At 39.8% G+C, this 17,446-nt stretch overlaps 1 protein-coding gene across 1 annotated transcript in view; it reads right to left on the bottom strand.

The window, feature by feature from the left end:
• Positions 1 to 673: 673 nt before the first annotated feature.
• Positions 674 to 17,446, bottom strand: part of RRC1 (RNA recognition motif (RRM)-containing protein) — a 59,466-nt gene continuing 42,693 nt past the window's right edge. The window contains exons 15-18 of the mRNA XM_087670029.1: positions 3,072 to 3,296; positions 1,957 to 2,873; positions 1,672 to 1,862; positions 674 to 1,590 (exon numbers count right to left, since the gene is read on the bottom strand). Of these exons, the coding sequence (XP_087526155.1) occupies positions 1,238 to 1,590; positions 1,672 to 1,862; positions 1,957 to 2,873; positions 3,072 to 3,296 (1,686 nt within the window). The 3' untranslated portion in view covers positions 674 to 1,237. The remainder of the gene's footprint in view (positions 1,591 to 1,671; positions 1,863 to 1,956; positions 2,874 to 3,071; positions 3,297 to 17,446) is intronic.

Below are 17,446 nucleotides of genomic sequence, written 5' to 3'. Positions count from 1 at the left end.
CGTTTTAATGATGTTGGTATCTCAGTATGCAGTACAGCTACCCGAGTTTCTTTTGTTGGGCCCGTGGTGTCACAAGCATCAATGAGATCAGCCACATCTAGCTTGCTCAGAGCATAGTCAACATTAGAGCCTCCATTCAATGGGGACAACTGGCCTTGGATATTTTGGAACGAAACCTCTCAATAAGGACCAATCTATGCAGTCAATATTCGTCAACAGTGATCCAAATGGAAAGATCCCCTTACAACAATTCCCCACCTTAAACTACAAAGCATTTTGTATTAGGTATGCAGCTACTTTTTCAGAAAAACACTTTGAAAGCAAAAGCTTTTGGCCATCAAAGGCATAAACATGCTCGTTAGGCAGGACACTAACCATTATTATCCTTCTTGCCCAAGCTTGTTATTTCAGGTGAGGTCGTGACATTCACATGATCAGACTTACACAAAAGAGGGGCTACATACAGTCATCTTTCTCCAGATGTGACACCATTAGTCAGTTAGTTACTCCCAAGGTCTACAGAGCATCATAAATAGTGCTTTGAGAAAGAGAATATCGTTCTGAAGATTGATCTCTTTCTGGCCAAAAAGGCCAAAATCCAGCACAGTACTCCAGATATCCCTGCCAATTGATCAGGAAAGTGTCTAGTTTAAGCACATGCAGTGGCCCAATGTCCAGACTCCTCTTAAACATCCTCAAGTTCATCAGTCTGGCATACGAGGGATGTGACGTGGGAAAGCCTGGAAGAAGGTAATATTCCAAAATTTGATTTTGCATATACCCCTTCAATCAAGTCGACCAACCGTGACAATCCTAGAGATTGTCAATAAATCAAGAAATGCTGATGTAATTGTCAAAAGCCCAACCTCCACCACCTTGGGCAACCTCCTCAGCCATAAAAGCTTGAAGAGATCTCCTGTCTGAATTAGTTTTCCCCACACAAACTTGAGAACTAATCTTGTCACAGTGCAGTATTCCCTTGTATCCACAATCATACCAACTTTAGACGACAGCTACCATGCACAACCCATCAGAGAAGAAACTAGAGACTGAATACACGTGAAGAGAGTATGAACATGCTCCTACAAGCAGTTGAACCCCATTGCATTCTTGCACCACTCCACTAATCCACTCTCTTTCACAGGCAAATGTCGGGCTGTGGCATTTCAGCATCTTAAAAACATTTGTTCCTGTCAACCGAATTTTGGTAGAGGCCTGCAGAATCTGTTTAGAAAGATCAAGCACGCCTTCTGCTTCTCTCCCGATCTCTTTCCCTGTCGCGACCCTTCTCCCTGTCCCTGCTCCCGTCTCTTTCTTTGTCATGATCATCTCTGTCCCTGCTGGTTTTCTCCCTGTCTCTCTCTCTTTCGGCACGAGCTCGATCCTTATCGCCATCCCATTCTCGATGGCTGTCTCGCTCCCTATCCCACTCATCCTTTTCCCTGTCCTTATCCTTTTCCCTATCTCTACTTGATCGTTCCCTGGCATATGAGGGGCTCTTGCTGTGACTTCGACTGCGAGGCCTCTTTTTTGAGGAGAATGAATCTTTCTTATCATCACGCCTATCTTTTCTTTCTGAAGATGTCCTTTCTGCACAGTTAAGACACCCATGTATCAGCCCTTGTAAACAGATAAACTAACTTTAACACAAACATCAGCAGCTAACAATACCAGTAGAGCGGGAGGAGCGCCTCTCTGTCCTTTTACCATCTCCAAGTCCCTCAGAAGTACCATACTCATGCTCAAGTCTGCGTCTGTGAGCATAAACTTTCCGTTCAATCTCTTCAGGATTCTTAATGCCACGCTCCTCGAGTGACTCACGGTACTCCATGACTGCTACCTCTAGGCGCCTAAGCTTCTGCCTGGATGACGAAAGTACATTTAGAAAGTAACTATATTTCAGTTTACGTCTTATTGCCACACTTTCAAATTTCACGGAAAATAAACCACACCAACCTTCTTTCCTCATCAGCAGTAATATCATTAGCTGCTCCAGAACTTTCAACACCAACATCCTGCCTACCACCAGTCTCTGCACCACCCAATGTATCCCCACTCTCAGAAGAAGAATAACTGAGACCCAGACCTTTTTTCCTATCCAGATCACTATCATCTTCCTCACGTGACCATTTTGAAGCAGGTAAAACTGGGTCAGTTTTTGCTGATTTTGTACCGAAGGGTTTCAAGTCTGGTGGTGGGATTGAAAGAGTAGCAGTCAAAGGTCCCGAACCACCTTTACTTCCAGTTTGCTCATCATACTGAGACCATGACACCAGCCGATACCCTGGAGTATCAGCACTTCCTTGCTTTCTGTCATGGTGTGTATCAGCCTCACCTGAGCTGAATCTTTCAGACATGTCATAATCCCTAAGTCCCATACCAGTTTGATTCCCAGAGGCCCACTTCCCATCCCCTCCAACTCTATGAACTTCAAAATCTCTTGAGGTCGACCTTTCTGTTCCACTGTATCCTTGCAATGACCGTAGTCCATCATCCTGTTCCTGATTCTTCTGCTTCTCAGCATCATCAAGACTTAAAAGCCTAGCAACCATTACTTCTCTTCCCCCACGGGAAGACAGGCCATTGTGCCTACAGCGCCTCTCAAGCTCTGCCAAAGGCAGGCTTGAGAGCTCCCTTGCTGCAGCTCCCTCCCCAATCGCTAGAGCTGCATCCTGTCCTGACACTATTCCATCCGGTGCCACATCTTCCACAGTACTAGTATCTTTCACAGGTGGTGCATCTCCAACCAACATATGAAATGGAGGAACACCTGAGTTTCCTGACCGAAGAAAAGTAGCCCTCAACCCATTAACATATGCATCAGAGAACAAAAACCAATCTGACCAAACTTGTAGTACTTTCAAAACACGTTCCTGCAGTAGGTGGGCATGAAGTTAGCAATTGTTTTATGCTTATCTGGCTTGCAAAAGAATCCATGTTATTAGGAAGCCAACAGTGTTAAGAGCTGCTACACATAACGTCAGGCTTTTTAAAACTGTATGGCTTGAACAGCAAAATCGACCGCATGCTACATCAGAGAAAAGACCTCTTGTAAGTTCATATAAACGAACCTTTAGTGCTTCTGCTGTTATACGCCCAGTAATTCCCCTATACAGCTCATTAAAACTCTCCATTACATCTGGAAGCGAAGCTTCGAATTTGGTCCGGTATGCTGATGCGTTTTTCACTGGTGCACTGCTGTTGTGAAGAATATCAGAGACCAACATAAGTCTAGCAACCTTTGTTGGAACTGCTGTTTCCTTCAAGGTGAGGGATTCAGTAAGCACCTCCACAATCTGTTCCATACATAAGAAAACATCTAATGAAGCTCACATATTCAGCTTTCTTTCCTTTTCACAAGAGAAGAATATAAAGCAGCTGCAACGTAACATTGCTCATCTTTATGATATAGCATTCAGGCATCTTCCCTTTTCACAAGGGAAGAATGTAATGCAGCTGCAAGATAACATTGCTCATATTTAAAAGACAGAGTAGATATGCTATGAGCATTTCACATCATGATTTTAAGCAAATACATAGTAGGGAACATTATGAATATATCATCAAAAGTCTGTCAGCATATTCCTTCGATGAATTTAAAGTTTATACATCAAGTCTACCAAAATAAATGTTCAAATTCCTTGAAAAGCCAATGTTATCTAGAACACTTCAAAGCCCTTGTAGGCAACAATCAGGGTTGTCAAGTACGAAAGGTATGATACAGTACGGTACTAATTGGTACCTTATGATTTTATAAGGTCCAGTACAATATTAGTACCCAAAAAAAAAAAAAAAACTTAGCTATTTTGGATTATAGATAATAGAACACATGTTTAGAGCTAAAATAGCAATGTCACTTGAGTTAATTGAATACATGAGGGTAACAAGGTAAAACCTCATGCACAACATACGCAACACGCTACTAGAAAACAGATGGGAGTGTATACGTAATACATCATACAACAAAGCAAATTGTAGGGTGGAAGGACAAAGAGGCTCTTCATTCTTGTGTGTGTGTGACTATGAGAGAGGCTTGCCAATTTGGTGGGGGGGGGGGGGAGATGATGCTCTTGGAATTCCATATTCATCTTGGAAGTTAGGAGAGAGAGAGAGAGAGAGTGAGAGAGAGAGACTTCAAATTATGATAATAAACATAAGGCTTAGGAATTGGAAGATATATTGTGGTATAGTCTTCATATGCCAAAAATAGCATTTTTTTTTCGTACGAATTGGTATGGATACATACCGTACCGTACCATACGAATTAGGAGTTGGAAGATATTGTGTGGTGTAGTCTTCATATGCCAAAAATAGCATGTTTTTTGGTACGAATTGGTACAGATATGTGCCATACCATACCGTATGAACCGTACAAAACGAACCAGACTGTACATAGTACAAATGCAACTATGGCAACAATGAAACTTTGGAAAACCCAAAAGTGCTAAGAGGCAGGACACATGCAAGGCACAATAGAATCATCCCATTTGAAGGAAAAAAGGATGTCCCTCCAAAGTATGGAAAGAATACTACCACATGCCATGACATTGATCATGGCCTCCCCAAAAGATAGATTACAGAGAGAGAAAACATTCAAATGGATTTTTGAATGGCAATCTAGAAAGGCATTTGGATATGTTTAATAATCGTTGATGATGATTGCAAACAAACAATACAAATTAGCATGAATGCCTTCTCTTGTGGAACACCCTTACTTTGGTAAATCGTCAAACTAGACGATAGAGCAAGATGGTTCACAAAGCCTATGGGCTTTGACAAGAAGGCCATATTGAGATAGTAAGATTTAACGAGCTAATTGGTCCGAGAAGTATGAAGGTGAATTTAGTCATTTAACATGATGCTGTGAAAAAACCATCTTAGCCTTGTGTCGTTACTATCTATCAGAAATTTTTTTCTCCGAAATATGTTTCCTTCCATGTTGTCTCACTTTTGTTTGTTGTTATCTTTTGCATTTTTAGTTACTTTACATGTCAAGAGTGCCTTGACAGCATAGTAACCAAAAAATGCCTCTCTTCCTGGCAAAATGTGAAACCTTGAAAAGTGAAATGTTTCGTTTCATTTCACGAAACAAGGTCGTGAGACAAAAAAAAATTGAAGGTCTTTGTTGAAAAGAACATGCAGGCTGTTTTTCATTTACAATTCATTTTTTTTCCACCCTCGTTGCGCGCTCAATTACCTCCTCCATCTCTTCCTACTATGTTTTGTTTTGCAAAACAAGGTTGCAAAACGAAAAAGTCTTTTAGCAAGTTTCTTTTATTAATAAAATATGCATGCCGTTTTTCTATTACAACCCACATTTTTTCTATCCTCCTCCTTGCACACCCCATCACCTCCTACTCCTTGTGCATCTCCTCCTCCTCCTCCTCCTCCTCCTCCTCTTCGTTCTCCAACTTCCCCTCTACCTACTCCTTGTGCATCTCCTCCTCCTCCTCCTCCTCCTCCTCCTCCTCCTCTACTTCCTCCTCTACTTCCTCCTCTTCGTTCTCCAACTTCCCCTCTACCTTGGGCCTCCCCACAACGTTTTCACTCATGAACATCAATTTTTACTTTCACTTTCCATTATATATTGTATATATTTTGCAACCTAGGAAATCGCAATGCCCCGTTCGAAGACCCAAAACGCCAAAACATGATCGTTTTTCCTTTTGGGATAGGAAAATAATATGGCGTCTCCCCAAGGGAAAATGTTTCGATTTCACAACATGCCCAGAACTTTTCTCTCAAAGCGTATCATTCATTAATCATTATGTTCTTTACCCTTTTAGCATTTAATGTTTTATTGTTAAATGGTTCATGTTTTAACATTTGGAACTTTAACATAGTGTTTTCTTTAAAAATCATAATGTGAAATAGTTGTTTGATGTTTAATATTTAAATGTTAAATGTTTGATCAATTATGCTTACAGTCATTACAATCTACTTTTTATAGTCAACACCAAGGTCCAAAAGACATGTCATGCACCAAGCCTACAAGTACACATCAGCTCCAAGACTGCACGCAATGAACGTATCGTTTCTAGTCAACACGGACTAAAGCCGTACAATGAATGAATTGTTTGTTGGCCAACAAGGATAGTTCGTTGCAACCTAGAGTGGTCCCCAATCTCTATTGACCCTTAGACTCGCATTAATTAATTAATTAGTTAATACTAATCCCTAGTGTCACCACCAACACTTATTGGCCAAATAACTATCCTACCAACTAAACCAAACCCAATCGACATAACTTATCACAACTTTTGCCTTTGACACCCACTGCATCCTCAAGGTCCTTGACCTGTTACTATGGAATATCTGCCATGTGCTTAAACAACCTTGCATATTTGATTAATAATTTAATTAAATGTTATCAACAAGATTAAAGCATCTCAAATTTTCACGTTCTCATGGCAAATCAAATAATTATAACACCACACTTGTGTATCAAAAAGTCATAAACCTAAGAAAATAATGCAACAAAGGGTACCAAGAATACTCTAAATATGTATTGCGCTTTATCCAAATCATACTCCAAGGATCCAATCAATCACCATCTATCTAAGTATCCTAGCCTTCCAACCAACCTCTAGAGGTCAACTATCATGAGGACATGAAATTTTGAGACGCTTTAATCTTGCTAATAACATTTGATTAAGTTATTAATCAATATGCAAGGTTGTTCAAGCACATGCGATGCACATGGCAAATATTCCATAGTAACAGGCCAAGGGCCTTGAGGATGCAACGGGTATCAAAGGCAAAAGTTGTGATAAGTTATACTGATTGGGTTTTGGTGGTGGTATCAATGTGACCCTAGGATAGTGGTTTGACCAATAAGTGTTAGTTGTAACACTAGAGACTAGCACTAATTAATTAATTAATGATGTCCAAGGGTCAATAGAGATTTGGGACCACTTCAAGTTGCAAATAGCCTAGCCAATTAAATTATGGATATGCACATTTAATTTTGGGCAAGGTTAGAAGTGATGAATTCAATTTAATTTGGAAAACTAATTAAATAATTGGATAATGCTAGAAAATGGGTTTAGAAGGCTACCACTTGGCAAAAATACCCATGCAAGAAAAACGTCCTTGGAGGCTAGAGAGAAGCATTCAAAGCATTCATCTTGCAAGAGGAAGGGAGGAGATCATGTTGGTCTAATCTACACCCATTGGAGGACCTTCTAAGGCACCTAGGGGCAAGAGAAGAGCAATCAGCAACAGCAACAGCAACAACAATTTTGAGGCTTCCTAGAGCTGGCAATAGCAATTGATGGTTGGCAACAACAAATTCTAGCATCCCTAGCAGTAGGTGATAGCTCTTGGGCAATATTTGGCAAGCTACAACCAATCTAAAGGCCTTTCTCGCAAAGAATTCCCAATTTTCTCTCTTCTAGCATTTTCTCACTTTCTCCAGCTTGTGCTCAGTCAATCTCAACATTTTCCAGCCTTTTGGAACAAATTTCAATCAAATCTGGTGAACAGTAGAGAGATCTCAGCTGTAAAACCCTAAATTTCTGCAAAAATTAGAGTTTGACCACCACTTCAGGACCCATGCCAATTGGTGAAGGCATTGTACACTGAATTCAGCACATGAAATTTGTGTAATTGTCAAGAAATTCAAATGGCAACCCATTCATTGTAATTTGGGGTAGCATTTGGCTAGTTGGAGGTTCCATTTGTACAAGTCCTGGGTGAAAAATCAAGGGGCAACTGTACCAAATCAATTGCTGATTGTTGGTACGACAAAGGGGCTTTTGGAACAGCAAAGGAGATTGTAAATCTCACCTTGTACTCATTCCATTAGCAATCAAGTTAAAGAAACACCGAAAGGGGAGCAACTTTTGGGGCGAACATGGTGTCTAATGTCCAAGATTGTTGTAATTAAGTGCTTGATCAGCGAATTACTACCCTTTCCAAAAAGGAAGGCTGGTCTCATAAAGAAGATACTCTTATTGCTTATTAGCATCCCTAACTTAAGGCATAAGTTGATGTAGCACACCACCCATATATGATGCCTTGCCAAAAAAACTTCTTGTGGATGAGGTCTCAAGCATTAAAGAGGCCATATAAGCAATAAAGCTGAGGTGAGCTCATATAATGTATCGCTACTAGACGATAGACGGTGTCACGAGGACGTGAAAATTTGATGCTTTGCTTATGTTTAATTGACATTTGATTAAAGGATTAATCAAATGTGCAATTAAAAGATGCACATGTGTTGCACATGTGAGGTGCAAGCTACTTTCTCACAGTTGAAGACCGAAGGACCACCCTGTGAAAAAGATGGGTGTCAAAGGCAAAAGTTGTAACAAGTTACACTTGTTAGATTCTAGGTGAATTTTGGTGTCAGTTTGCCCCTGGGACCATTAATTGGCCATTAAGTGTCAGTGGTGACACTAGGGACTATGCATTAATTAATGGATTAATGCTTGTCCAAGGGTCAATTAATGCATGGGATCACTTTGGGTTGCAAATAGCCTAGCCAATTAATTTTTGGATGGGCAATGTCAATTTTCTGGGCATGGATTAAGAGCTTAATTAATTTTCAAAATTAATTAATTCTGAAAATTAATTAAATGGCTGAAAATTGTTGAAAATGGATTAAGAAAGCTGCCACTTGGCAAAACTTTCCCATGCAAGTGGGGGAAAGGCTAAATAGGGCTGAAAGGAGAGAGGAATCTCGTTTTTCATTTTGGAGCTGTTGGAAAGAGGTATTGAACTCTTGCTGCCAGCTTTTGGGGCCAATTCCCAGCCATTGGAGACCATTTTGGTGATGGAGATTGCATATTCTTGACCTTGGGAAGTTGACAATTGCTGCTGATGCACATTCTCCTAAAGATCACAGTCTTTGATGCTCCTATTGTTGTTGGTGCATCCGTTTGGGGCTGGTACAGCAAGGCAGCAGCTGATTTTGATCAGTTCTTCGCGACAAATCTCAAAATTTTCTCTCTCTACAGCATTTTCTTATCTCCTTCAGCCTATGCTCAGCCATTCTCAACAATTCTCACCCATTCGGAGGAGATCTCAGCCATTTTTTGTGGGCTGATCTGTAATTTCTGCAATAAACCCTAATTCACAGCAAAAATTAGGGTTTAGCAGCCACCTTGGGATCCATGCTGCCAAAGATTGAAGGCTCAAGGGACTAATCAGCAGCTGATTATCAAGGGATTTCAGAAGCTAGCCCTTCCCGAATTGATTTGGGGCAGCATTTGGCCAGCCAAGGGTCAAATTGAAGAAGAAGTCCTGGGTGAAACAAGGGGCAAATGACCCAAAAGGCTTGCTAGACATTTATGACAGCAAGAGCAATTGGTTAGCAAGAGGAGATTGAAGAATCTCAAGTTGTACTCCTTCCAATTGAATGAAAGCTAAAGAAATACCGCAAGGGGCGCCAATTTTGGGGCCAACAAGGTGCCTTTAAGAATGTTATGGTAAAGTGTGTATTTCATTTTATGTGCATTTATTTATTGCTATAATTAACTCTTAAATCAGGTTATCACCACCCATTCCAAGAAGTAAGGCTGGTTTTAGATGGACAGATATGAGCAGTCATTCTTTAGAACGGGTGCTTGCAACTTGTCATTGCAAAGCACTTTACATCAAGTCCGCAAAGTGTGGTCCATGACAGCCCAACTCCTATCTCATGTGGGCTTTGGAATGTGGTTGTGGAGTATGTGGGTCGCAAAATGTCGTGCAATTTGTATCGAATGGAGAGACCACTAATACAACAGCAAGTGGCTTGTTGAAGAGCAAGTATCCTAGCATAACATGAAGTCCATGCATGGCACATTGCCTCAACAATCTACTAAAGAACATTGATGCTTTGAGATGAGTAAAATGCACTATCACAACAAGGAAATAGTGACATTCATCACTCATCACTATTATTCATTGACCTTGTAAGGAGTTATTAAAGTATCCAAACACCAAATTTGCATACAACTTTCTAATACTTCATCGTTTACGCCACATGAAATCTATGAGATGTAGGATGAGGCATTTTTCATATGTATTTGAAACTTCTCTAACCATTTAGACTCCTTCACCAAGTTGTATGACAATATCTCATATTTATGGCTTTATATATAGTCTTGAAACTTGTATCAAGCCAGGTAGATCTGTCCAATATGCCCTCTATAGTACCACCATTCACTCCCTACTAGATTCATGAGGGTCATTGATGTAATGATTGCAATCCTAATTCAAATAGCATTCAAAAGACAATCACCATTCAAACTTTGTACTAAAGTTTCTAATGTCTTGCAACACCTCATATGGCAATCACAATTACTTCAATCTCTTGAAAAACCCTTTTGAAACACATGCATCTATAAACCTTCACACCAATTGAAGAAGTGACTTTTCTACATCCTAAATTTGTGGAAGTACATGGTGGCTAGTCCAAAATGGAAGGGTCGGCCTACTTCTCGTACAACAATGGCACAATTGTGCTATACCACCATCATCCAAGAGGATTATAGGCCTGATGTAAAGCATTTGTTTCTTCTTTGCTTACCCAGTATGAAATTGTTGCTTCATGTGGACAATGATGTTCTGTACATTGGAAAGATTCATGAGAGTATGGATCAAATGATAGAAAACATCCGATCCATTGAGACTGATAAAGCTAGACTACAAGAGATTGAAGACTTGCAATGAATAGATAAAATAAGTATTACTCTCAAATAGATTTTGCAGCTTATGCACTAGATCTTGAGTTTCAAGACAAGGGAAGAGTTCTTCAAGTAGATACAAAGGTGATACGAGGTTGAAGTTCAACTCTTCGAAAGTTGGTTCCTCCTCCAGAGAAGCGTAGATTGGTGAAAGATCAACTTGGAAACTTCCGTAGTAAGGAGGGAATATTTGGGTAACCTAATGCTCAACATGATAGGTAATCTCATCTATCCTTTTTAAGTCATTATTGATGCATTTTTTAGTATTGTAATTTGAATTAATGATCGAGACTTTTAATCGTTATTACATTTATCTTGTAAATTCTATATTGGTGTTGTGACTTGGTGGGAGGACCATGGAACAGACTCACTTAAGCTTCAAAACTTGGCTATCAAAATTTTTAGCCAAGTTTGCTCATCATCAACATTAAAAAGGCTTTGGAGCACCTTTAGTCACATCCATACAAAGAAAAGAAATCACTTGGGCTAGATGATCTCATTTTTATCAATGCAGATCGACATTTCCTAAGAAAAATGAAGTCAAAGTATTCTCAAGATGTATGCATAGGCTTCCCTAAAAGTGAGTAGGATTCTAAGTCTATGCAAGATGCAAGTTATGAGGAGGAGGAGGATGAAAGAGGATTTGCCTACAACTCAAGACTATGACATGGATGAGAAAGACGAGGACAGAAGAGGAACTAAGAGATGATAATTAGTCATCACTCACACTCTTGGATGGTTTTGCACTTGTTTACAATTATTATTTCATTGCAACCAGCATATTGATTGTGTACCAAAATCCTTGTATGCATCAAAAAGTTGCTTTGAGCTTGGGCCTTTTGTAGAAGCCTTTTAAAACTTGTAAATTAAGAAAACTTTGATTTTGACTATGAAACTCATATTCTAAGTTTTAGCATCTAAGCATCTAGGCTCTAAGCTCAAATCCCTTGACAAGACGTTTCCATTTCCCCCTCCCTGAGACTTGACATTTTCAGTTCCGTTTCTGTTTCTGTGTTCTCATTTCCCTCAACCATGTAGTCATGAATGCTCATTTCTAAATCAATAGGTGAAATGGATGTTTTGGTTTCAGGCTTTGAACTTTTTGACTCTAGGATCTAGGTGGAATGAACATTTTCATTTTATGGATTTATTTTCCTCCTCTAATAATACTATATATAGATCTATTTTCTTCCCCTAATATTACTGATATATCATAATTTTAATTATTATAAATAATATTTTTTGAAACCTAGAAACCTAAAGGTAGCTAACAAAACAAAACGTGAAACGAAACCTCAAAACGCAAAACAAGACAAAATGTTTTTGACAACTGTGCTTGACAACATCTATCATGCAAGCAAAACTAGTGATGGTGAGCAAAAGTGAGTGTGAAAGACTACCACTGTAACTTATGCATTTCCTTTGAGTATAAGCCGTAAGGTATCAACAAGTTTAAACCACGAGAAAGAAGCATGGAGCTGAGGGAGCTCCAAAATGCACACTCATTGAGTAATTCATTCCCAAGAAGATTGATGAATATTGCAAATGGAATGCCATTAAGGACTCATGCACCTCATGAATATGGCATTGAAAGACACAACAACGCTCTCATGGAAATGGAGTGCATGCCACTTAAGGAAATTATTTGCCTAATTCCAACCAACGATTCACTTGAGTCATACAAAAGCGTTCAAATGAAATACAACTCGGGACTCCCATCAGTCTACAAGTGTTAAGATCCTATCTTCCATTAAAAAAACCTTCTCATATGAAATTTTTTGCATTTTCCAAATGATTCAAAGAAGTAAAGAGAGCATAGAAACAGAGATAAAGAGGAGTGACAACAAGAAGAAGAGTAAATACATGATGACAAAAGACCAAAAGCCCAAGCTCAAGCCCTAGGCAAAAGATAAATTCATGAAAACTGCCAACAAGAGTATAGAAACACCTAGATATAACTAGGCTAAGAATATGACCAACCAATTAGAAAAACACCCAACTATCAAGGGCAAAAGCAATCAAAAGAAACCCCAAAAAACGAAAACCATGAACTATTGCCAATATACTCTAAATAGCCTTACTGCATATTTGGAAGTCATTGCCTTACACACGATTGCGAACAACACTCTCAACAGAGACTAGAACCATTTGACTAATGGCATTTACAACATCCAAATGAACCATCCGACTCGCCTCTTTCCTCTTCCCTTTCTTAAGCCCTTCTATACACAAGGAGGTGCATTGAGAAAACAAGCATGTTCTTACAAATGTGTAAGCGATAACATGGCATCATGAGAAGACGAGGATGCTAACTTACTAAGAAGTTTTAACATGGTAAACACATTGGCATCAACAAAGTGGGTATTAGCAAGAAAGCGAGTTGTAAAGAGAGTTCACATAAGATAAACTGCAAGCAACAAATGAACTTAGATACTAGAGAGATGTAGTGTCCGAACCTCATAAGTAGAGTATATGCCTTTAGCAAATTGGTCATGTTGATGTGCAACAGTTGAAAGCTATGCAGCCTAAAGGGTTTGTTACAAGATTGCCCACCTTTATGGTTGATGGAATGCTTTTTAAATATGTGCAGCTTCTCAATTCGGAAGGCAATCAAACCATCCATTCCACAAGCAAATGTAAACTCAAGGCCATTAGACTTCATTCATTCAAATATATAGCACTTGCACATCCTTCCTCATGAGACAAGGTCATTCCCCTTGGTACTACTCTCGAGATTTCGACATCGACTTGTTAAGAGACTTCAATGGGACCTCATTGTTCTCGACACATTGTGGTATGTCATTATGAAATGCCATCTTCTCACATGAGCCACACCTAGATTCTATCTTGAGAAGGAGGAGCATGATTCTATTGCCTTAAATCACACTTAGTTGATGATGGATAGACACTCCTATCAAAAAGTCATTGTGAGCTCAATTGGTACATTAGACAAGTATAAGACTTGTTCACCAGTCAAGGGATATGTTCAATAGAAGGGCATCAACTACATAGAGACTCTTTGCTATGACAAACTACACAACCACCATCGAATTAGTCCTACCTTTTTCAACACAATTTCAATCAATGAAATGACCCAATTATTAGATGGGCATCAAGAGCACCTTACTAAATGGAGGGATTCAAGAGGTGAAGCAACAGCCCCAAGGGATACATCATGCCTAGACACAAGTAGAATATTTGAAGGCCCTATGCAAGCAATGTTTCTAAAGCAAACACTACATGCTTCATACTAGAGAATTGACTCATTTTTTATTTTACAAGTTAAATGTCAAACTCCATTTGTATTTAGTGGACTCTCTTCTTTGTTTCATTATTTCTTAAGTGGACAATTGGCATGGTAACATGGGACGGGTTTTGGGGACAGACGAGAATGGAAATAAGGATGGGAGTTGCCATCCCCTATCACCATGAGATAAAGCTCCAATATGGGAACAAGACTAAGACCACGTGGGGATAGGATGGGATTGGAACAAGAAGCTAGAAAAAGGCCATCCCATGTTACTATGAAAATTGAATTACTACAAGTTCACCATCACGTTGCCTTTGAGGTGGTTGACTTAGATTAGCCTCTTCATATAGAGATTACGTAAGACGAGAATGGGATTTTCCTTTCCTAGTAAAAGTATTGAGCAAAGATCCTTTCTATGATTGAATATTTGAATGTTTCAACTCCTATGGATCCCAACACAAGGCTTATGGTATGTAGCCAATTGATGCCACCCAATATCAATGGTTGGTTGAGTCCTTTCTATACTGCTGAACTTGCCATTTCTATCAACATTCTTAAACAATTTCCAAGTCTCCTCATTTCACTTATTGGCAAGCCAATGTGCGAGTGCTTCAATACCTCAATCTCTTGATGTTAAGTACTATCAAGGCACTACTCTATTGGTAACTCAAATAAAGATTGGTTTGGTGACATCAAAACCAAGCATTCACATGGAGGACACTACTACACCCTTGGCTTAAGTCTCATCTATTGGATGATTGGAAGCAAACAATAGTTGCAAGATGATCAACAAAAGTAAAATACCTACCATGTTACATGTGACCCTACAGCTTTTGTACCTTCATCAACCCTTCAAGAGTCAAGGCATGGGCATTGCCAAGATCAGCTCAACCCAAACTCCACTCCTTTTGAGGAAAAAGTATAATTGGGTTCATTACTATCTCATTCGTGCCTAAATCAAGTTGGCAACCCTCAAATTGGAGCAATATGTTCCTATCTAGACCGGAAAACATGTCTTCACAAAGAGCTTATCTCTCATCAGCCATATACAGCGTTCCGATTGGACCACCATGGTTTCGTCTTCTTTAGATGAGAGGAGACTATAATTTTACCTCTATATCCTTAATTGTGATTTTCATCTCATTCTCGACTATCGCCATGAAACTTTAGAAGTTAGTGAATACCTTATTCTACTCTTCATGATGTATACCCACACTTTCCTAGTGTAATCATTGATGGATGTAAAATGGTACACTAACATTAATAGACAATGTTAGTGTACCATTTACAACATAGCTTGCTTACCAACTAGAATACTAGTCTATTTATATGACTTTTCAAAGAAATTGAAAGTTATTCACAAACCATTACAGCCTCGACACACAAAAAACATTGAGACATTGAAGATGGGCAAAATTCCCCCTTCTATGGAATGAACTCAATTACACTCAACATGAGAAAGCAAAGTACTACTTACTCTCATAGATCATGCAAAGATTAAAAAATGCATGTATGCTGTGTACCTACGTATGTATGTATGTAGAGAGAGATGTCAAAGTGCAATGAATGCATAAGCGTATGGACAAGACTGAAAGAAAATGAAGACAACAAAAAGGGGGAGAGAAAAGAGATTGAAAAACGTAGAAATCTGCAGTCAATAAATGCTGAAATGAAGAGGGCAGATATACAAGGGCTGTAGACGTATCTCCTTGAGCCGTATCTCTCTCACCAACACCTAGGAAAACAAGTGAGGAGGGCAGGCTGCCAACCGGACCTACATAGGAGGAAATAATGCAATCAAAGCAAAAACTGGCCAACCTGATTAAAAAGCTGCCAACTACAACATAAATGAATAAAATAACCAGCAATCAGTCCTCCAACTGCCACATGGAATCATCGCTTGCCTGATAAACTTCCTGTACATTGTGTCTGCTGAAAATGCCCACTGACTGACAAGAATAATGAATAATGCCCTCCAAGAGTACCTCCGAGAGAACTAGCTGCACCAATGGTAACCTGAGAAATGCTAGTCCAGGGTATGACTAATCTCTAACACCCCCTCTCAGATCCTAGACACGACATAAGGCTCAGGGATCTGGAGTGTTGTCATAGAAGAAGCTAAAGAAACCAAGTGAAATGGTACTAAATCTCAATGTGCTTTGAACTAGTATAAAACACAAGGTTCCGTGCAAAAGCAATGCAACTCTCATTGTCGCAATGAAGTGTCGTAGGACCTATTTGAGGACAGCCAAGCTCTCCTAGTAACCTCCAAAGCCATATTGTCTCACATGTGGTAGAAGACGCCACTCTATACTCCACCTCCCTGGAAGAAAGGACAATAGTGGGCTACTTCTTGCTACTCCATGAGATAGCACCTGCACCCAAAGTAAAACATTATCCTATCGTTGACCTTCGGTGGTCGATATCTCCAACCCAATCTGAATTCCATCCAGCTTCTAAGAACCAAGGGGGAATCTCGAGTAGTTGTTGGATAATGAATACCAAGATAGGGGTCCCCCTTAAAAACTGCAAAATCCTCATAACAGCCTGCCAATGTACCATCATGGGTGCACTCGTGAACCCGGCCAACATACCTATAGGAAAGCACACATCAACCCGAGTATTAAGAAGCCAAATCAAGAACCCAATCAACTACCTATAGCACGTAGCACCCACTGCCGAAGAATCTACATGGGTTGTAGCCCTTTAGTTTGGATCCATAGAATCCCCCTCGAAGTCTGGTAAATCTCATGGCCTAAAAAGAAATGAAGAAGACCTATATCCATCATCTCGAACACCTCGAATAGTGCCACCTCAATCTCCTTGACCTTCTAAGCATGGTCACCTATCAAAATAAGATCATCCACATAAAGCACAAACAACGTGTGCTCTCCAATTGAGATGTGGACATACAATTGGGGATCAAAAGAAGAATATTGATAGCCCAACTTCCCTTGGAGGAACGAGTCTAGCACCACTGTCAACAATCCACTCACAAAGGTGTGGGGCTATCAACACAACATCAAAAGCCCTAGAAATCAATGCCTCAATCACTTCCAAGTGGAGGAAGGCAACTCATGAGGGAGCAACCACCTCTCTTGAATCCTTTGAAGACTTCTCCTTCTCCTCCTTGTTAGAGCAATCTTTTTTCCAGTGACCTATCTTGCCAAAGATGTGACAAGTGGAATCCTTCTCTAAGTCCTTCGATTTGTCCTCCTCCTCCTCTTTCTTTTGGTCCTTTCCCTTCTTCTGAGAGAATTGACCTATCAATGTCTCCATCTTGGGAGCATTTTATCATTTCAATTACTCCTCTTGGTCCAAAACCATAAGAACTAACTCTTTCCAACGAAGAGTCTCTATCCACCCTGAAGCAATCAAGGCGGAATAAAATGCACTTTGCCATGCCCTTTGAGGTAATCGCCTTCCGTGCGTTTTGAACCAGCATCTGCAATTGCCGAAGCTTATTAACATTCTCCTGTATAAAAGAAGACTTGTTAAAAGTCTTCATCTACACCTCCAGGGG

Source organism: Lygodium microphyllum, chromosome 3, assembly GCF_053477565.2.
Source record: "Lygodium microphyllum isolate KBCC chromosome 3, Lygodium_microphyllum_v1.1.10, whole genome shotgun sequence".
Lineage (NCBI taxonomy): Eukaryota > Viridiplantae > Streptophyta > Polypodiopsida > Schizaeales > Lygodiaceae > Lygodium > Lygodium microphyllum.
The sequence above is the reverse complement of the archived record's forward strand: the minus strand, read 5'-3'. Positions and strand labels throughout refer to the sequence as shown.